This window comes from Carassius auratus, chromosome 14, assembly GCF_003368295.1.
Source record: "Carassius auratus strain Wakin chromosome 14, ASM336829v1, whole genome shotgun sequence".
Classification (NCBI taxonomy): domain Eukaryota; kingdom Metazoa; phylum Chordata; class Actinopteri; order Cypriniformes; family Cyprinidae; genus Carassius; species Carassius auratus.
The window spans coordinates 14,917,286-14,938,626 of record NC_039256.1 but is presented as its reverse complement, the minus strand read 5'-3'; the positions used below and the strand labels follow the sequence as shown (position 1 = coordinate 14,938,626).

Below are 21,341 nucleotides of genomic sequence, written 5' to 3'. Positions count from 1 at the left end.
CTTACAATTTTTGTAATTATATTTGCATTATATGAAGAGCAGAAAGAAGCCCTTTTAGTGGTGAGTGATATTTCATTTTATTTGCTGGGCTGTTGGTAATTTGTAAGATTATTACTCAATAATATTGTATAATTTATGTACATCATTTTTTGCCTCCTATAGGATTATGACGTGCGCATTAAGTTTGTTTTTATTTCAGGAGTATATCATGTGCATCTTTATACAGTCTTTGATCAGATTTTTGTCATACAATGGAAGGGGTGGGGGGTATAGGAGGGCCCCCAAAGCTTCGTTAACTCAGGGCCCCGAAAAGGCTTAAGGCACTGGTCATACTTGAGATATATATATATAGAGAGAGAGAGAGAGAGAGAGAGGGCTATCCTACTCCAACCTATTCTGACAGACGTTGGAATGTGTGTGTGTGTGTGAGTGTGTGTGTGTGTGTGTGTGTGTGTGTGTGTGTGTGTGTGTATATATATATATATATATATATATATATATATATATATATATATATATATATATACTCCAGCCTACAGTAACTGGGTCAAAAGTAATCCATTTAAAACTCACAGAAAAGTGATTCACTCTTTCTTTGTCACGTAACATTTCCTTATTTTGACTCGCTATGATATGCGAACCCAGCAAAATTTCACTTATTTTGTCTCCTTTACAATAAAAGCAGCCGAAATTGTCTTTTTTCACAGAAGGACAGGGTGAGTATGAGACAGAGAGACAGATTGTTCAGAACGATATGGCCCTCAGACTGCAGCTGAGAAATGGTGCGTTTATGTTTATGGAGTGTGCGTGAATATATTCCAGACTTTATTAAATTGTGAACTCAGTGGGAAGGAGAGAGGACCGAATAGCACTTTGGAACAAAAGGCCTCAAGTTTCATGTTATGTCTTGGTTACAAATGACACAGCTTAACCCGGGATAGGAGACAAAGGCATAAATTGAATCTGGCCCCAAACCACAGACTCCTTAAGTGAAGGAAGGACATATCTGCAACACTTCTCTGACACCGTGAAGTGATACTCTTTTATATTGTTATGGTTAGACTGACGCCCCGAGCCAAGAAATGGCAGAAAATGGATTTCCACCCTTCGACTTTTCCAGCTTTATCCAAAAGATTTCTCAACCATGAGGAGATCATTCCTGAGTCATCCGAGCTTCAGTGATTCTTCAACAGGCGCATGAATGTTTTGGAATGTGCATCATAATGAAAAGGCATCAATATCCCGAGTTCGTGGTTGCAATTTAACGTTGTTTTCCGTGCCAAGAAAAGAGCCATCAAGCACAGATGACTCCTTCTGCTTCTTTTGTTATTCAACTCATTAATAATTTTGTTATACCTCTGATCTCCTATTGATATTAAATATATTCCCAGATGTTTTTCTTGTCAGTTCTACCACTCCTGTCTTGAACATCTTTGCTATTGTTTAACTTATGAGCAGGAAAACCTGCAGCCTTTAATAGGCTAAAGAAAACACAGGTTTGACATCAATCACTGCAGTGCGGCTACACGACAAAGCAACACCTACAAATTGGCTTTGAATTGCTAAATAGTGAAATCAGTGTTTCAGGGCAGGGCGGCATTTTTTTTATTATTTTTTTTCCTGCTGGAATGAATCACTTGAATATGACATTCATCTTTTTGATGAGTTTTGCTTTGATTAATGAGTGTCTGAGAGTGGAAAGTCCCTATCAAGCATCGGGAAGAGGGCAGGCATTTAGTAAGCAGCGCTCATCAGAAATCAAAAGTCTTCCCGAGAACAGCTTGCATGATTTTTTTTTTCTTCCCTTTATGCAGAAGTTGTCAGCATGCCACCCAAAAGCTCTTTCTCATTCTTGACTGACAAGATGTCACATTTTGGTTGTTTGTCTACTTTTTTTTTTTTTTGTAAATGGCAACAACAAAGTAAAATTATTGTAAAAATGATAAATTATTGCAACTTTTTATGTTCACATTTATATAAATGTGTATTATAATTATTATTACTATTATGATTACATATAAGAAATGTGAAGCAAAATTTAGGACAAAAAAAAAGTAAAAAAAAAAAAAAACTATTTCTCATACTGTCAATGAAAGAAAACATCCATTTGTGCTTTCTAAAATCTATTTCTGAATTATATGTTGGATTTTTTTAGTTTACAATGGATGTGCAGTTACTACTTTTTTTTTTTTTTTTTTACATTTTCAGCTTGGTCTTAGAACTGTATTCAGTCCCCAGATGAGGGACTTCCTAAATACCATCAGAGATTTCACTTCACGACTAAGATGTAAGATGCCTTGATAATCCTGACAGGCGTTGTGAAACGCTGCAGTATGAATGATAAAGATCGGAATTTCATTGTTTGTTATTGTTTTAGCTGATTCATCCTGAAATTGACTGTTCCCCGTCCAGGGCCAAGCGCTGTCATGCAAACCTCTGCTCTAATAATTTCAGAACATGTGGTAGGATGAAATTTGCTCAGCAACACCTGTAGGTACTTCCCCAGACTATAAAACACAAGAATGCTACTCTACCTTCACGTCGAGTGTTTGAGTGATGGCACACAATGTGAGTTTTTTACAGGACAGAGATTAGTGTATATCTGCTCAAGGCTGCTTTATCGGCGCTCAGGTGAAGCTTCTTTGAGCTTGAAGTTCCCTGATGGACAGATAAAGCCCTCAGCAGCACAAAGAGCCTGAATGATATCTGTCTCCACGGGATCTGCTGAAGTCCTGCTCAATTTGACATTCAATTCAATCCTTTTGTGCTGAGGCTACATGGATCATTTTTGTTGCTCATGCCTTTGCAAATGATGCATTTAACAGTAAATCTGTATCTGTTTTGCTATTGTGAATTTCATAAAGTTCACATTGATGAAATATAACACGGATAACATTAAATAGATATTTTTCGTCATGTTAGATAGTATTTTCAACTTAAAACCAGAGCGTCTCTACTTAACCGTCAGTCTCATAGGGTTGTGGCTAGAAGAGATACATCTACAGCTGAAAGTGACACAAAATCTCAGCCTATATTGTTGCAAAGTCCTTTGAACCAAAATCTCTTAAAATCTCGCCGGATGTACAGGAAAAAATGAAACGTAAGACCAGAAGTGAACTAGATTTTGCAATTCCAGTTGTCGTTTTACGCCCTCTAGCCACAACTGTCTACTGCACATCCGCCATATTTGTATGTCTTTTAATAGATTGTTGTTATTTTAACACATAAGGGTTCAGTTTAGAACATTAAACACTAATCTATGTAAACACAGAGGATGATAAACACAGGCTATTTAGTGCATAACTAGCTTAAAAGGAGACCTTCATTCATCTTCAGAAAGCAAAGTTAGATATTTTTGATGAAATCTGAGAGCTTTCTGACTCTGCATAGACAGCAAAGAAACTGACATGTTCACGGTCCAGAAATTTAGTAAGGAGTCAGGTCATTGTTAAAATAGTCCATGGGACATCAGTGGTTCAACCATGTTATGAAGCTATGATAATACTTTTGTGTGCAAAGAAAACAAAACTTTATTTAACAATTTCTTCTCTCCCGTGACATTCTTTGCCATGCATCTCATAGCTTCATAAAATTACAGTTAAGCCACTGATGTCTTTACTACCTTTCTGAACCGTGAACGTGTCAGTTGCTTTGCTGTCTATGGAGGGCCAGAAAGCTCTCGGATTTTATCTAAATATCTTAATCTGTGTTTTGGAGTAAAATGAAGATCTTACAGGTTTGGAATGACGTTAGGGTGAGTAATTAATTACAGGATTTTCATTTTGGGGTGAGCCATCCCTTTAAAAGAAAATCCAAGTAGTTAGGCACAAAGAAACACAAGATAAATACAAAATGTTCACACTAACGTAAATTTTAATTTGAAATATTAGATATTTTGTCCCGTCTGTTTACCATCCTCTGTGTTTACATGAATTTTGCATCATGGCATTCTGAAATATTTTGACAAAGCTGCGTCCCTATAGCATGTATTTCAAAAGATGTGTTTTGAAAATTACTACTACTTTTTTATATGCTACTTACTTCTTTTATCGACTTTCCCCCTCACCTCTAAATAACTGCTTTTGCTGTGTCCCTGTCTTTTTTTTTTTTTGCTTGCCCATGTCAGAAATTGCGCACAATGAAGTTTTTACATATTTAGTTTGACATAGACAAACAATTCAAATTCTATTTAAGTTCATTTTGTTTAACAATATTATTTGTTTCAATAGACTTGCTTAAATTGATTGTTTGGAAAAGTTCACTGAACAAACTATTTTTGAAACTTTTTTGGAATGTTAAAAGTTAAAGATTAATAAATTATATTTTACAAGAAAATACTATTTCAGTCTTCTACACCAAATTTCATAGTTAGTTCATTGTGGGACTTGCTGTTTCTTTGTAATTCTTTGTGAAATTTACTAGCAATTTCTGAGTGAAAATAGTTTCAAATGAAATCTTACACTATTTTTTTTTTCGTGCACAGACCACAACCACTGTAAGGGTGGTCTGTCATGTTTCTGTCTGTCTGCTACAATTTAGAGTCTGTTTTCTCTCTCAAACTGTCTCTCTCTCAACCACCCCGCTCACACACTCAGTCAACTCTATAACCTGTTCAGTCTTCTCTGTAACCCAATCCAGCATTTAAAACAAAAAGGTAGACACTCTTCAACAAGGAAAGGTCCTTTATCGCCTTCCCAAGAGGTTTTGAATATCAGCCCGTTCAGATAGCATCTCTCCCTGGCTATTCGAGTGTGTCATGGCCTCTTTCATTTGATCTTTATTTACATCTGCCATTGTGTGGCCTAAGCCATTAAACGAGAAGCCGTTCTGAATGGATGAGAAGTTCAGGATAATGCCTCCGCACTCCATTCAGTTTCCTTCATTAGCAAGCTGTCCGTCCGTAGTGACGGATGAGAGAAAAAGTAAAAAGACGAAGGGGGGTAAAAAGACAAATGGAGACCCAAAAGAGATTCACTGTAATGCAAGCGAATGCTTCACCTCATAGGATTCCATTCAAATCAAGACTTGAAAGCAAAGTCAAGCTCGGTTTCTTACAGACACAAAGAGACAAAGAGAGATAGCAAGTCTCCATATGGTGATGCATGATGGGGCCAGTTCACTAAATGATTACTAACCACCTTAGTCATTCACTAACCACCTTAATCCAGAAGAAAATCCAGGTTCAGGATTTACTTTGAAACAGTTTTCGCTCAGAAATGACATAATAAATTATTACAAAGAAACTGCAAGAAACACACTGAAATAAACTTGACATTTTATAGTACAAAGTACAACATGTTTTGTCTTTTCTTATAAAATGTACTCCAATAACATTTATTTACTAGTTTTTATTTACTGCATTGCAATATATGCATTCTTATATTATACTCTTATAGCTATTCAGAATCATTCTTATTTCAGAACAAATGTGATGCCTTGCCATTCAAATTAGGTTTATTTACAAAAGTGGTCATTAAATGCGATTAAGCAATCTTGCCTTTCTGTCCAAGAGAGATCTTATGTGTATTTTTCAGTTTATTATGAGTAATTCATTATGTGATGATGCATATGTGAAATAACAATGTCAAATGTATTTATATGGCATCATCAAAAATAACATAGACTAGAAATACCAGTTTTTGGTTTTTTAAAAGATGTCTCTTATGCTTAACAATGCTACATTTATTTGATCAGAAATACGGTACAGTGAAAAATACTGTGGGATTCTATTACGGTTTAAAATATTGTATAAAACCTATTTTAAAATGTAATTTAATAATGCAATACAAAGCTGCATTTTAAACACCATAACTTTAATCTTCAGTCTCACATGACCCTTCATAAATCATTCTAAAATGCTGATTTGCAGCTCAAGAAACATTTGTTGCTATTATTATTATTATTTTCTATGTTTTCGCTTTTTAATTTTTTTGTGGAAATTGTGATTCCCTTTCGAAGGGAACTTCGACAATACGTCAACGACGCTATGGGGAACGCCTCAGGTGTGACAGGTGTCTGAAATCAAATATCAACTCACAGCAATCATGCTGACCGGCGACAGCCGTGAATCATCAGCTTGAATGATGAGCGTGCGACCTGGATATAAAAAGGGCGCCTTGAAACCATGACAATATCCTTTTCGTCTTCAGGGACTGTTTTGTCTGATTTAAACGTCTGCTTACAGCGAAAATGAAACGCACATCTAAGGCAAGTCCTAAAAAATTCGTGAAATGTGCTGACCCGTGCCCAAGATATTTGTCGCCGGGTGACACTCACGAGATGTGTGTGTACTGTTTGGGTGAAGAGCACGCACGGGATGCTCTTGAGGGAGCGTCCTGTGCAAATTGTGAGCGTTTTCCCATGAGAACGCTCCGCTCTCGTCTGGCTCTCTTCTCGAGGGAAGAGAGTTCAGCGTCTGGTCCTCGCGGATCGGGTCCCGCTCGTGCCGAGGCAGAGCGGCGACGCGCTTCATGGGGCTCCCAGATGGAGCTCGCTGACAGTCTCGAGGGGGGCGTTAACCTCTCGGACGCGTCATCGGCTGACGAGAGTGAGCTGCAGGGGGATGACGGAGACTTTTCTCCTACTAATACTGCAGCGAGTGCTCTTCAGGCCGGGCAAGAGATGGCTGAGGAGGATGATTTAGATCCTCAACCTCGTCAGCCATCCTGCCCCGTGTACGCAGAGTTGGTGGAAGTTATGGAGCGCGCCACTGACAAACTTCAGTTGCCATGGCGGCGCGCTCAGGGAGAGATCGTTCGCGGTCGTTTGGATGATCGGTTTCTCCCTGAACATAGACCACCAGCTCAGCAGAGCCTTCCATTCCTTCCTGATCTCCATTCAGAGATCGAGAGGGCATGGAAGAAACCGTACTCTGCCCGTATTCATCGACATCAGCGGGGTAACTTCGCTGATGTTGAGGGGATCGGTGAGTACGGTTATGTGTCGATGCCGCCCGTTGACGAGACGTTTGCGAACTATCTCGTTTCTGGGCGGGTGTCGACACTAAAAGCTCCGACTCTGCCATCCAAGCCCCTTAAAACCACGGCTCGCATGAATGGCAGAGCGTACACATCAGCAGGTCAGGCTGGTGCTGCCCTTCATACCATGGCAGTGCTCCAAGCCTACCAAGCTGACCTGCTGCAGGATCTCGACCAGGGGGCAGGGCTGTCCCCTGAGGCGGTCGCTGAGTTGCGCCGGACCACAGATTTGTCCCTCCGGGCCACTAAACAGACTGCTGCCGCGATCGGCTGATCGATGGCGGCGATGGTGGCCACAGAGAGGCATCTGTGGCTCAACTTGGCTGATATCGGGGAGAAAGAAAAGTCCCTTCTCCTTGATTCACCAGTTTCGCCTGCTAAACTTTTTGGCACCTCCGTTGAGGCGGTGGTTGGGAAGTTTAGGGAGGCGAAGGCGCGCTCGGCTGCATTTAAGACCTGTATACCGCTGAGATCCGGGCCCCAGCCCAGGCAGGCGGGAGGACCTGGTCCGTCTTGGTCTGAGGACCGTAGGCAGGACCAGAGGTCTAGTGTCGCCTCTCGTGCCCCCCCTCCATGGAGGAGTAGGACACAGAGGAGGCGAGCCTCCCGCAAAAAGAGGGACTTAAGGGAGGTCATTCAGCACAAGCGCTGCAACGCTCAGCGGAAGTAGGGTCTGATCTCCCTGGAGGGCTTTTTCTACCAGCCCTCTCCCTCTTCTTGACTCCCCAGGCGTTTACGTTACACCAGCCCTGGGGATGGGCCTTATGATGAGAACTATGTTCTGGTGGGCCGCCGTAGCAACTGGTTGATGTGAGCGCCTCTTTTAGGCATGTAAAAGTGGTGGACCCCAGATTCATTGAGAACTCTCTGGCGAGTCTTCACTCCGCACGCCGCAGGTGAACTTTTGGTTTGTAAAATTCTGTGTGTATAACTAACACTGATTGTATTTCTCTACAGACCCTGTTCCCTGTATAGACCTAGGGGGTCATTCTTAGAGGAGCAATTAAAGTATGGACTTTAGGGCCCTGAAGCCTCCCCCAGTTGGTGGCTAGAACGAATTAGGAAGAAGCTCAAAGAAGATTTGGCTTCTGTGCTGAGTATGTGATGGCCTTCCTGTCATAACATTTTATATGCGTGGTGGGCCACCGCTCATTTCTGTTAGCCTCAGGGCTATTAGCCACCCAGAGGGTAGAGTAGTTGGTCTTCCTAAAAAAAAAAAAAAAAAAAACTTTTTTGCTTTAGGTTTAGACTGACGCTGGCGCTTCAGATAGATCTTCAGATAGATGTCCTGCCTATCGGTTTGTGACATTGGTATCCTGAGTACTCGCTCCCCTGAGCTCTGTTGGGTTTCAGTAGGTTGAGTGTTTTCACGGCCTCTCAATCAAGTAGGCTGTGGCTCCTCTGAGCCCTCAGGTAGATCTATGCTTGTAGGTCGGCCCTCATCCGGGCCGCCTCTGTAGCTGGCCTAGGCTATGCTAGGGATGTTGGAGGCGTGTTGCTAAGTATAGCTGCCACATTCATTATGTGTTAGGCTTCCTCCCCTTGATTTCAGCCTCCTCCCTTAAATGGGAGTTGTTGGCCAAGGCCCGCCCCTTTCTCTGCATTCAGGGGTGATAGAGTAATGCAGGGTGGTAGCTGAGGTAGGATCAGTCTGGCAGGGTTAGGCCATCTTTCGCTCTGCGAAGTGAGAGTTTGTCAGACCCTGCCGAACAGAGATGTTTTTGGGCCTCTAGAGCTGGCTCCACTCAGCCCGTTGAGCTAATCGCTCGACTGATGGGTTAAAGTGGGTTGGCTTGCAATTTAGCCCCCCCGCTCCCCTAGGCTGGGCGCAGGACAAATCCCTGTCACCCTTTGGAGCCACTTGCAGGCCTGTTCCCTGTCTAACATTGCAGGGGCATATGGTTGTTACTCCCCCGCTAACTCAGGGTAGTTTTGAGTAGTCCATTCTCAGCTCTGTATGTATCTACCTCACACCACGATGGCTCCGGTTGAGCAGGGAGTTCTAAACTACATTCCATTCCGGTTTTTGAACTCCGCTCCCTTTGAAGCCAGAGCATTGCCATGGGCTGATGCCTATGCATTTAGTAGGTAGGCCCCTAATGGGGCCTCCACTAGGCAGAATGGCGTATGTTGTACTCCCCTGCTATAAGGGTATTGCTATTTGCTGAGTACACTGCCTCTGGCAATGTGATTAGGTACCAGGATGCTGTAAGCAACAGATTTCTGCCGCAAAGGCTGCAGTTGGGTAGTAGGCCCCAGCAGGCCTCCTTGACGGAATAGCCCCCAATAGGGCTCCTAGGCCAGCTCACCTTCGATGGTTGGCCCTGGTAGTTCGGGCAGAAGGCTCACTGCTGATTAGTAGGCCTTAACAGGCCTCCTCTGAGGTGGGTCGCAACATTGTGGAACATACACTTGGACAAAACTATAGGAAAAGTTTTTAATAGTATGGTTCCAGCAGTGTTCGGTAAAGTAGCAGAATAGACTCGCTATCAGCTAGCAGGCTCGCCCAGGCCTCCCTGTTAGGCGAGTCCCCAGCAGCAGTTACATCCAGCTGATTAGACTGTTTCAGGTAGTAGGCCTCTTCAGGCCTCCCTGAAGGTGGGCTCCCACATTTTGTGGTAGTCAGGTAGTAGGCTTTACTAGGCCTCCCTGAGGTTTTAATCCCACATGCTGTGGTTACTAGGTGGCAGGCCCCACAGGCCTCCCTGGAGTTGAATTCCCGCTTCTTTGAACTGTCAGGCAGTAGGCCTCATAAGGCCTCCCTGAAGGCAAAGCCCCAAAGACAGTCAACTGGACTGCCAGTCTGGCCACTATCAGCTATGGTTTTCAGGTAGTAGGCCTCTCCAGGCCTCCCTGAAAGTAAGCTTTCCTGCACTGTGTTTATCAGGTAGTAGGCCTCACTAGGCCTCCCTGAAGTTGAGCTCCCACATACTGTGGTTGTCAGGTGGTAGGCCTCACCAGGCCTCCCTGGAGTTGAGTTCCAAATGACTTTCAGTTTCCACTTAAGGTGGTTATCTGGTAACAGGTAGTAGGCCTCTCTAGGCCTCTCTGTAGGTGAACTCCCACATATTGTGGTTATCAGATAGCAGGCTTCACCAGGCCTCTCTGAAAGTGAGCTCCCACATACTGTGGTTGTCAGGTAGTAGGCTTCTCCAGGTCTCCCTGGGAGTAGTTTCACGGTGATGCTGGGTTTCGTAAGCTAGTGGCCACTTACTTTCAGTTTAGCAGTCCTTATCAGGCAGCTACTGGAGGTGAGTTTGCGCCCTGGCTCGGCTCAAGTTTTTTATTCTCTGCTACGGGTTCCCTCCTGGAACCTTTTTTATCCTGCTACAGCCTGGTTGCCTACCAGGTAGATCTTATGCTCCCCTCACTGAGGGTCAATGTGAGTATGTGGTCTCCTGAGTCTGGTCCGTCGGTCGTAGGCCTCTCATGAGGCCTCCCAGTTAGATCAGTCCTAAGGCCCTCACAGGCCTCCTCAGTGTTTTTGAAACACAAACACTGGGTAGATCCGTGGATCGAGTAGAGAAACTCCCCTCGCTAGCAAGGGTTGTAAAGCACTACGCTGAGTCATACTCTCCAGGATATCCCGTCTCTGAGATCCGGGCCGAGTGGTTCACTGCCTGCTCCGCAGTTCCTCGGGCTGGATGCCTTCCTAAAGGCAAGTGTCCAGAGGCTCTGTCTTCGGACAGACAGGAAGTGGCCAGTCTGTAGTGTCTTATGTAGTGACACCAGGTCAGGCCTGCCTGGTGGCTTTTCAGGTGGTACATTCCCCTGGATAGTGACTGGCTGGGGTTCCCTCGGGTTCCCTAGCCACATTCCCTAGAAGGGACCCCTTCTAAGAAGTTGAAGTTGTGGTCCTAGGCCCTTGAGCAGGCCCAGGTAGACCTTTCACTAAACTATGTTTATGGAGGTTTTCTGTGGTATCATATAGCTTGGGCTATGACCGTAGGGAGTGCTGTCACTGACAGCCCTGTGTGACCTGAGGGTGAGTGGTTCTAGCGTTCACTGAATGCTGGTTCTGACAGTTGTCACTGCCATTGGGCATGCACTCCCTTTAGCATGGCGGCGTGGGTATTTCGTTCCCCATAGCGTCGTTGACGTATTGTCGAAGTTCCCTTCGAAAGGGAACGTCTCAGGTTACAAATGTAACCTTGGTTCCCTGAGAACAGGGAACGAGACAATACGTCTCCCAGCCATGCCTCAGGGTCTGCCTGCCAAACAGTCCCTTCAGACGAAAGGATATTGTCATGGTTTCAAGGCGCCCTTTTTATATCCAGGTCGCACGCTCATCATTCAAGCTGATGATTCACGGCTGTCGCCGGTCAGCATGATTGCTGTGAGTTGATATTTGATTTCAGACACCTGTCACACCTGAGGCGTTCCCCATAGCGTCGTTGACGTATTGTCTCGTTCCCTGTTCTCAGGGAACCAAGGTTACATTTGTAACCTGAGACGTTTTTTTTTTCAGAGTTCTGTGATGAATAGACACTTCACTGAACAATAGTTATCTGAAATAGAAATGTAATATTACAAATGTCAGCATATTAGAATGATATCTGAAGGATCAAAAGACTGATGTAATGATGCTAAGAATTCAGCTTTGCATCACAGAAATAACTTACATTGTAAAACATACTGAACTAGAAAAAAGTTATTTTAAAATGCAATGATATTTGACAATAACTGTTTTACTGTATTTTTGATGAAATAAATGCAACCAGAGAGCATTTTTATTTTATATATACTTTTAACCGGTAGTGTAAGTGTTCCAAAGTGCTTTATAACAATTGTAGCTGACACTGATAGGTCATTTATGGGTTGTGTATGAGGTATTTGTAATATCAGTGTTTTGCTCCTTTTTTGTATTTTTAAGACTTTACAATTTAAATATAATATTGTGTATGTGTGTCAATTGCATGAATTCTGATGTGCTTATTTTGTGGTACTGCTAAGTTTTATTAAATTGAAGGTCATGTGACCTTCCTGATTAGATTTAACCTGGAAGTGCTGCAAATTGAATGATGAGATTTAAACTTAGATACACCTGTTAGAGCTCTTCACCATTCTACTGCTGGTAACCAGGCCAACACGGTAAAAGTGTTCATTTATGTATATTTCTTTATTTGCATTGATGTCCTTCGAATTGTTATGTGTGTGTAAAACTATATTTTTGTGTTTCTGTTTGTATGTAGTTTTCACGGTGTTCCATATCTATAAATAAAACAAATGGACATCAGTATTTTGGAAACATGGACTGTTTAATGACCAGCGAGTAGTTACAGTGAAAACGTGGCCTAATTCCATTCCACCAAAGTTTACTTCGGCTTCAGCGTGCGGCTTCTCGCGTCTGGGTCTTTCGGAGTGGTTGGCTGCTTCCTGCGGTGATAGAGGCGGCTGTCTTCGGCGCGCGATTCTAGTGCAGTATTCCTGGATCCTTGAGTGTTGCAAACTGGGTTCATCGTGCAGCTGGTGCCTCATTTCGTAGGACTGATTGTTGCAAGTTTCAGCGTGCAACTATGCGTCTTCCCGCGGTGGTTTGTTGCGGGTTTTACGTACAGTTGTGATACATCCCGATGGAGGACTTTCTCACGCAGCCTGATTCATCCGTGCATCAGCAGGTCAGACTATAAAATATTATATGTTATCTTTGGTAAATGGATGGTTTTAAAAGTTAAAATAAAATTGTTACAAGACAAAGCTGCCTATAATTAGAGAACAATGTAAGAAAGAAGTGTCCTAGTGACAATTGGTTCTTAATTTGCTTAATTGAAATAGTGCTTAAAGTAACATTTAAGTGGCATTACTCTATTTAAGAGTTTCACTGTTATTGACTGTTATTTTATTATGTGTTGTATTGTTGTTTAAAGTGTTACATTTTTAAGAGCGAAAATGTCAGTTCAGGGTTATTTAGCAGAGCAAAATGAATCTCCATTACAAGTTAATGAGTGTGTTGTGAGAAATCGACATGAATCATGTACCACATGTACTGAAAAATCTGAGGCAAGACTTAAAGAGCTTAATTCTACTTTATTAAATACCAATGAAATTAGGAAATCTTCCCGTGATAAACATTTAACACCAAAGATGCAGGAGTTAAAAGCACAAGAACTGGTCCAAAGGGAAAGCAAGTTCATATCTGCATATAATAGTTGGAAGATCCATGTCAGAGAGGTTCGTTTAAAGTTAAAACAGGAGTGTTCTGAAAGTGATTTGTGTGACATGATGGATGGGGTTGAGAAGAAAGAATCTGAATTGAAAGGCCTATATGATAGCATGCGACTCCAAGCAGTACCAAGTCAAGAAATTAGAAGAAAAATAGATGCATGTTCAGCTGTGACTGCAGACTTGATTAAAATAATGAATGTACGTTTAGTGGAGGATGGCATGGAGTTCGATGCTGAAGCTGAGAAGGCAAGATTGCGTGTGTTGTTGGACTGTGAGTATGCTAGGTCCATATACGGATCCACAGTTTCTAGAGCCACAGTTTTTAGTAATCACTCTAAACCCTCTTCAGAGTCTGCAAGCATTTCCGCTAGAAGAGCAGAGACTGCCGCATTGTTAGCTGCAAAGAAAGCAGAAATGGAAATGGAGGCTGACATTGATGCACAAAGGCAGCGATTGAAGAAGCTTGAAAATCGTAGAGACATTGAGGTTATGGAAGCAAGGCTTCGAGTGTATACTGAAGAGGAGTTAAGAGTAAGAAGTCAGCAGTATGGTTCAGCATGTAGTGATGTGAGCAACCCCAGTCCCCTGGTTCCTAATACATCAAGTTTGAGTCCGCAAGTCACAAAAGGTGAGGTATCCGTAGTACAGGCATTGCAAGAGTCAATGGCCCTATCTCGACTTCCCGTTCCAGAACCTTTTGTATTTTTTGGTGACCCACTTAAGTTTATAGAGTGGAGCACAACCTTTAAGGCTCTTATAGAGAGACGGTGTCTGAATTCAGCAGACAGGCTGTTCTATTTGCAAAAGTATATTGATGGTGAAGCAAGATCAGTTTTGAAAGGTAGTTTTTATAGGAAAGATGAACAAGCCTATCAGCAAGCCTGGGAGAAGTTAAATGCTAGATATGGTCACTCCTTTGTGGCGCAACGTGCCTTTAGAGAGAAACTAAATAGGTGGCCTAAGATTGGTGCATCAGAGTACGTTAAGCTAAGAGAGTTCAGTGACTTCTTGCAATCATGTAGTGATGCTATGCCGCACATCAAGGGTCTTCAGGTGTTGAATGATTGCGAAGAGAATCAGAAGATACTAGTCAAGCTTCCCAACTGGGTGACGAGTAGGTGGAACCGTTATGTCACAAAACAGCTAGATCAAGATAAAGATTATCCAAGCTTTAGTGAGTTTGCTTCATTTGTCTCAAAGGAAGCACGCATAGCGTGCAATCCTGTGTCATCGTTGTATGCATTGAAGATCTGTGAAGAAAAGCCCTTCAAGGAGATCAAGCGTTTAAGAGTAAATACGTTGGCAACTACGGTGAATGATTTAGATGCAGCATGTGCTATGGGTAATACCAGCAATATTATTGACCGCAAGACTAAAGAGTCTAGTAATTTGAAGAGCACACTGGTGCATGGCACAACTTTAGTTAAATGTTTGTTCTGTGGAGAGAGTCATTCAGTTCATGACTGTCAAAAATTAATGGAAGAGCCTGTGGAGGAAAGGAGACTGTTTGTTAGGGGGAATAAGTTGTGCTTTGCATGCTTAAGAAGGGGACATGGCTCCAAAGATTGTAGAAATCGGTCCATATGTGCTGTATGTAAGAAGCGCCACCCAACTCTTTTGCATGAAGATCGTCAGCCAGTAAATGAGTTACGTTCACAGATGGTTTTGCAGGCTGAAGAGAGTACATCCTCTCTATCATGCTGTGTGAATGGAGGAGAAGGTGGTACAACATCAATGATTGTTCCAGTATGGCTATCTTCTGGCTCAGAGTCTGAAATCCTTGTTTATGCCTTATTAGACACTCAAAGTAGTCACACATTTATTGATCAGGAAGTGTGTGAAAGTTTGCGGGCATCAATGGAACCAGTAAAACTAAAGCTTTCCACGATGATGGGAAAAGACTCCATTGTAGAAAGTCAGAGAGTCTGTGGACTTCGAGTGAGAGGGTTTTCTTTAGATAGCTCTATCTACCTGCCTCCCGTTTATACAAGGGATTTCATTCCTTTTGAGCGCACCCATATTCCCACCTGTGAGACTGCTAAAAGGTGGAGACATCTAGAAGTCATTGCTGAGGAAATGCCTGCACTAATGGATTGTGGAGTAGGTCTTTTGATTGGCTATGATTGCTCCAGAGCATTGGCACCTCGACAGGTCATCAATGGAGGTGATGAAGAGCCTTATGCCATTAAGACCGACCTGGGCTGGAGCATCATAGGAGGTACTCCAAATGGTGTGAACTCCAAGGATGTGACTAGTATATGTCACCGCATATCAGTCAGGGAGCTTCCCCTTGTGACACCTGCTGCTGTTAGAGCCCTTGAGCTGGATTTGGTAGATAGTCGGTTAGGAGAAAAGAGCATATCTCAGGACGATGTTCAGTTTCTGCAGGTTCTAAAGGAAGGCGTTTATCATAATGAATGTGGCCATCTTGAGATGCCCCTTCCCTTTAAAACTAGTCCCCAACTTCCAAATAATAAGAAGCTTGCATTAGTACGACTGAAGCATCTTAAAAGGAAATTGGACAAGGATCCTCAATTCAAATGTGATTACAGGATGTTTATGGAAGGTGTCTTAAGAGATGGGGATGCAGAAATAGCTGATGAGAAACTAGATATGGGAAATTTGTGTTATATTCCACACCAAGGTGTTTATCACCCAAAGAAGCCAAATAAGATCAAGGTAGTCTTCGATTGTACGGACACGTTTAAAGGTACCGCTTTGAATGACTATCTATTGACTGGGCCCGATTTTACCAATGGGTTGACTGGAGTGCTTTGTCGCTTCCGCAAACATCAAATTGCTGTCATGTGTGACATTGAGAAAATGTTTAATAGATTTCATGTCATTAGGGAAGATCAGGATTACCTGCGTTTTCTGTGGTGGTTAAATGGTGATCTAAACACAGAGCCCAGAGAATATCGAATGAAAGTACATCTCTTTGGAGCATCATCCTCCCCAGGTTGCGGCAATTATGGCCTGAAGTATCTCGCCAGCATTGAGAGGAAGTATCCTTTAGCTGCTAGTTTCATCATAAATAATTTCTATATAGATGATAGTCTCATAAGTCTGGAATCCGTTGAGCTGGCAATTAGGCTGGTAGAAGAAGCTCAGGCTCGGTGTGCTAAAGGAAAACTACACCTTCACAAATTTGTTTCCAACAATAGAAAAGTGCTTGCGTCCATCAGTGAGAGTGACCGTGCTGTTGAGGTGGAAAATGTGGATTTCCATAATGATTATCTTCCAGTTAAGAATGTTCTGGGAGTAAGGTGGGATGTGGAGAATGACGCCTTTACCTTTAATTCTGTGCTTGATGAGAAACCTGCCACACAACGTGGTATTCTTTCCATTGTGGCTTCCATTTATGATACATTGGGGTTCTTGGCTCCATTCATCATATCCGGTAAGAAGGTGCTGCAAGAGATGTGTCATAAGGGCATAAGTTGGGATGAACCACTACACATTGAATTGAGATCAAGGTGGGAGAGCTGGTTGAAGGATTTGTCTAATCTAGAAAAGGTACAGATACCAATAGGTTTAACATCTTCAAACTTCAGGAAGATCTTGAGAACTGAGTTGCAACACCTTTTTGACGCAAGTAGTAAAGGTTATGGTCAGTGCTCCTATTTCAGGCTGGTGAGTGTACCAAGGTACATTGTGCCTTAGTCACGGGGAAAGCGAGAGTTGTCCCCACATAAGTTGTCTCCATGCCAAGATTAGAGTTAACAGCAGCAGTGATTTAACAAAGTTAAATTGCATTATCACTTTATTCAAATTCAGGTGTATTGATATCATGTAGGTCTTGGCATTTTGGTCACATGTTGATGTGTACTGCATTTAATATTAAAACAATGTGATATGGTGAACAATTTGTTCATTTTAACTGAAGAATGTGTAATAATGAATTGTGGGGATAGAATCATGTTAGTTGTTTTCATGTATTGTGTTGATGCCTGGAAATTTCCACTGATTATTCAAATTGTTGCATTCTATGTTTATTGAATAGATCAAAGGTAATTTGGTGGGAGTGTAGCTGACACTGATAGGTCATTTATGGGTTGTGTATGAGGTATTTGTAATATCAGTGTTTTGCTCCTTTTTTGTATTTTTAAGACTTTACAATTTAAATATAATATTGTGTATGTGTGTCAATTGCATGAATTCTGATGTGCTTATTTTGTGGTACTGCTAAGTTTTATTAAATTGAAGGTCATGTGACCTTCCTGATTAGATTTAACCTGGAAGTGCTGCAAATTGAATGATGAGATTTAAACTTAGATACACCTGTTAGAGCTCTTCACCATTCTACTGCTGGTAACCAGGCCAACACGGTAAAAGTGTTCATTTATGTATATTTCTTTATTTGCATTGATGTCCTTCGAATTGTTATGTGTGTGTAAAACTATATTTTTGTGTTTCTGTTTGTATGTAGTTTTCACGGTGTTCCATATCTATAAATAAAACAAATGGACATCAGTATTTTGGAAACATGGACTGTTTAATGACCAGCGAGTAGTTACAACAATAATACAAAACCTAAAATAATCAAAGCAAGTGTGCAATATAGCCTCATTTGAATAATTCCTTTACTGAATTGAGTTCTAAAGCAATGCAAATACTGCATGCAAATAAATACTATCAGCAGGCACAATTCATTCTCAGTGAATTCCCCTCTGTGTGTGTGTTAGCTTGTCTGTTTTAATGCGTTCATGTGTGTGTATGTGTGTGTGTGTGTGTGAGCACACGCTCATGCTGGCCTTTCTACAAATTGCGCATGGTGTGGGAGTTTCCCTCCTGTAGTGATGTGTCAATCATAGTGTGTGTTTGTGTGCCTCTATTTGTGTGTGTGTGTGTGTGTGTGTGTGTGTGTGTGTGTGTGTGTTTTCTCAGTGCAGTTCCTCTGTCAGCCTCCTGATGTTGGTTGTTGTGTTAGTGATCATTCATGGCTAATCCTGCTTCTTTCCCTCCCAGGTTGCTGTGTGATGTTGGTTAAAGGTAAAGCAGGCTAGTGGGGAGACGCATGAGAGATTTTAGGCCTCAAGGGCAAAGACAAACAAGAGTTCACAAGTTTAGATGTTCATATAATCTAAAGGATGAGGGTAGACAGGAGTGTCTGCAAAGAACTCAATCCTGAGACTCAATTCAAAGTTTCCCCCTCTCGGTGTCATTTTGGAAACAAAGTGAAAACTTTGAGTGAAGGAAGAACTGTTGAAAGAAGAGAGATATACAACTGTTTGTATATTATGGTTTGCATGCTTTTGTGAGGTCAACTCAAACTAAGTTTGATCTGTATGGCTACTGGGTTTAGGAGAATATAGTAGTTTGTTGTGTGTGTATTACTGTTGTTGAGCTTAAAGGTCCAAAAAGTATTGCATAACCATTATTGCATTTTCTTCATGTATAATTAGATTTTACATTCTTTTTTAATATTTGTTGATCTTTGTACTATAGTGATTTTGTGTTGCAACATCAACTAAACTATTGCAAATAAAATAAAATAAAAACTCATGTCACGTTTATGCAACTTAAATGAGCAAACCACAGTTTGAGTAAAACACTAGCAGGTAAATTTACATGCACCCAAATAATCTGTTAGCAGTTAAACTGATAATTCAGTCAAATTGAAAAGCCTTCATGTAAAAACCTTTCAGTCCAACTGAGGTTGATCGAAATGACATTTTCATCGGACTGAACATGGGGCACATTAAAGCTGCAGTCGGTAACTTTTGACGCTCTAGCGTTAATAAACAGAACTTATTGCGTCTTGCGGAAGAACATCGTAGCCGGAACTACTTCTCTGTTTATGTGTATGAAGAATCACAAAGGTACTGGGTTACTCCGCTGCGGTACCCCCGAAGCAATCTAAAATAGTCCGAATATAAACACTTATTTTAGGTGTACCCTAGTGATTCAGGACAGGCTAAAAACACGGTTTGGAAAATGGATTCATGGTGTACTCGCTTATTATATGCATTTTGTAAATTTTGAACACACACAAAACAAAAAAAAACTTGCGGACCGCAGCTCTGATTGGTTGTTTCTTCCCGGTAGCGGTGTATTTCTGCAAAAGGCAATAGGACACTGGGAGGAGCCAGAGGAGCTTGATTTTTTTCACAGATTATCTGTCTCATATCCTACTGTCAGGACAAAATGACAGGTTTAACAAATATGTAAAAAAATACATTTTTACAAAAGTTACCTACTGCAGCTTTAACAGGATTTGTTTGAAAAACATAAATGCACGTGTAAACAAAAATTGTAATCGGATGGCTCAAAGACACTTAAATTGGATCTGATTCATTTGGCTTAATGAAAATAAGTGCATGTAAAACATAGCGGGTGCATAAACCATTACTGTACAGATTCAGTGCATTGGAACATGTAAGGTTCATTCAGGTGAGTTTCTGCATCGCTGAAGGGACTGGTGGTGTTTTGTGTGTGGAGTTAGCTGTGAGCGAGGGGTGGGGATGTCAAGCCCCCTAGTTTCATTGCAGACGGCACATTCCAGGCTCAGCTTTGATAAGACACAGGGCAGTAGAAGACAAGGAGTCAGTCAGCAGTGGGGTCCACAGCAGGCCAATGATTAATCCGGCCCCAATCAGTAGCAGACTCCAAACTCTCATAAGAGAGACCAGAACCAGCCTTGACTCACAGACACATGCATTACAGAATCTAGGGTATGTGGGAAAGCGTTTTCACCTGCTAAAAACATCCAAATCATCATGCTTACTCATGCAAATCTTCAAAACTGCCAATTTATGATACATTTATGTGCAAAAACTCAAACTGGACATGATTTTTAACCCTATAAAGCCTTATTTCTAAAGCCTACTTAAGAAAAATACACAGTATGTTAAAAATGCAAACTTTCATTTTCACAGCACTAATTATAAGACATATTTTTTGGTACTGAAAATGCCTTTTTTGTAACTAGTTTGCTTTCATACAGATCTCATTGATTTACATTAAACACTTTAATAATTTCTTCTTGCTTTTCACACATATAAATATCGACATCTTAACTAAATTGCATATTTTTGTTCAGTTTGGGCATCTGGATAGAACTGAGATAGAGTCTGAGCTTCATATTCTCCTATACCATAATATGGGCCTGATGAATCAAATATGATACTCAACACATACAAACTTAAAATAATAATAATAATTGTCTTAAGGTTAAAAAAATAAATAGTGTGTTAAATGTTAAAATGTCAGGCTTTAGAGGAACACTTTTGTTAAGATAATGCATCATACTGTCCTCAATATGGACCCAGGTTTGGAGATAGAAGGCAGCTGCAAGATCACATACATCTCAAGTTGTGTTTCTCCGGTCCCTTTGGTCCCCTTGATCCCGCCTGCCCTGGTTCCTCCACTGCTGAGTTTTGATTAGTTATTCATCAGTTTCATTAAAAGGAAACCTAACCTGCGCATTCGTTCTTACAGTGATGGATTCCCTAAAACAAGTCTGTGAAGCCCTGAGACTCCACATGAGTTCCTGGTACCATTTAGCATTTTGCAAACACAGGAAGGAGTGTTGTAGGGGTCACTGTGTGTGTGCTATTCAGTACGAACCTGCACTTCAATCCAATTCTATAAATCTTTCTGTTTTTTTTCTTTTGAGGTAGAGTTGTTAAGGGTCACTGGTTGGTTTGAACTTCTAAGGGGTTTTTATTTGGTTTGGGCTCTTTCTCACCTTGACCTCTTCACCCTGTTCAAATGCTCTCGACCGCCAATACCACACCATCCAAGCCGTCAAGTGTTGAAAGAAAGGCAGGTAAGCAAGTAGGCAATCAAAGTCCAGTAGTCTGCTGTCCACAGCCAGCCTAAAGCTTCCCAGCATTCTTGACTGTGTCAACACATTAGTAATGTGGTAACACGCTAACACAAGCTTTGTGATGTCCCTGTTGTTCAAGCATTCCCATGAAGAAATAAAAAAAGAAAAGTCCTACAACACAATCACATCATTCCTTCTGCTGTGAAGATTTGAGAATATTTAATTGTTTTAGTTGAAAGAACTGCTTTATCAGGTATCTGGAGTGTGATTGGTGTAGTTGTACTAGAATATTAATCAGTTGTTTCATGCATTGTAGATGTTGTACTGCAAAGATCCACATGACTTTATTAACAGAAATCAGGACTTAGACCGGTCTGTATGCAGTTATGTAATAGCAATATGGTCATTTTATAAAAGCAATGCCCCCT

The 21,341-nt window shown here is 41.5% G+C and overlaps 1 protein-coding gene across 2 annotated transcripts; it reads left to right on the top strand.

Moving 5' to 3' along the window:
• Window positions 1-11,648: 11,648 nt before the first annotated feature.
• LOC113113774 (uncharacterized) lies at window positions 11,649-17,950 on the top strand. Of its 2 annotated transcripts, none has more exons than XR_003293629.1 (2): window positions 11,649-17,470; window positions 17,572-17,950. XR_003293629.1 is itself a non-coding variant. In XM_026280252.1 (2 exons), the coding sequence occupies exon 2, from the start codon at window positions 12,867-12,869 to the stop codon at window positions 16,803-16,805; it is 3,939 nt and encodes a 1,312-aa protein (XP_026136037.1). In that variant the 5' UTR covers window positions 11,649-12,068; window positions 12,170-12,866; the 3' UTR covers window positions 16,806-17,618. The 2 variants fall into 2 exon arrangements, 1 of the variants encoding a protein (XP_026136037.1); XM_026280252.1 differs by having other exon boundaries at window positions 11,649-12,068; window positions 12,170-17,618.
• The last annotated feature ends 3,391 nt before the right edge of the window (window positions 17,951-21,341 follow it).

Bases quoted from the DNA above. Each gene is read 5' to 3' on its own strand.
- LOC113113774 (XM_026280252.1), top strand. From the start codon at position 12,867: ATGTCAGTTCAGGGTTATTTAGCAGAGCAAAATGAATCTCCATTACAA.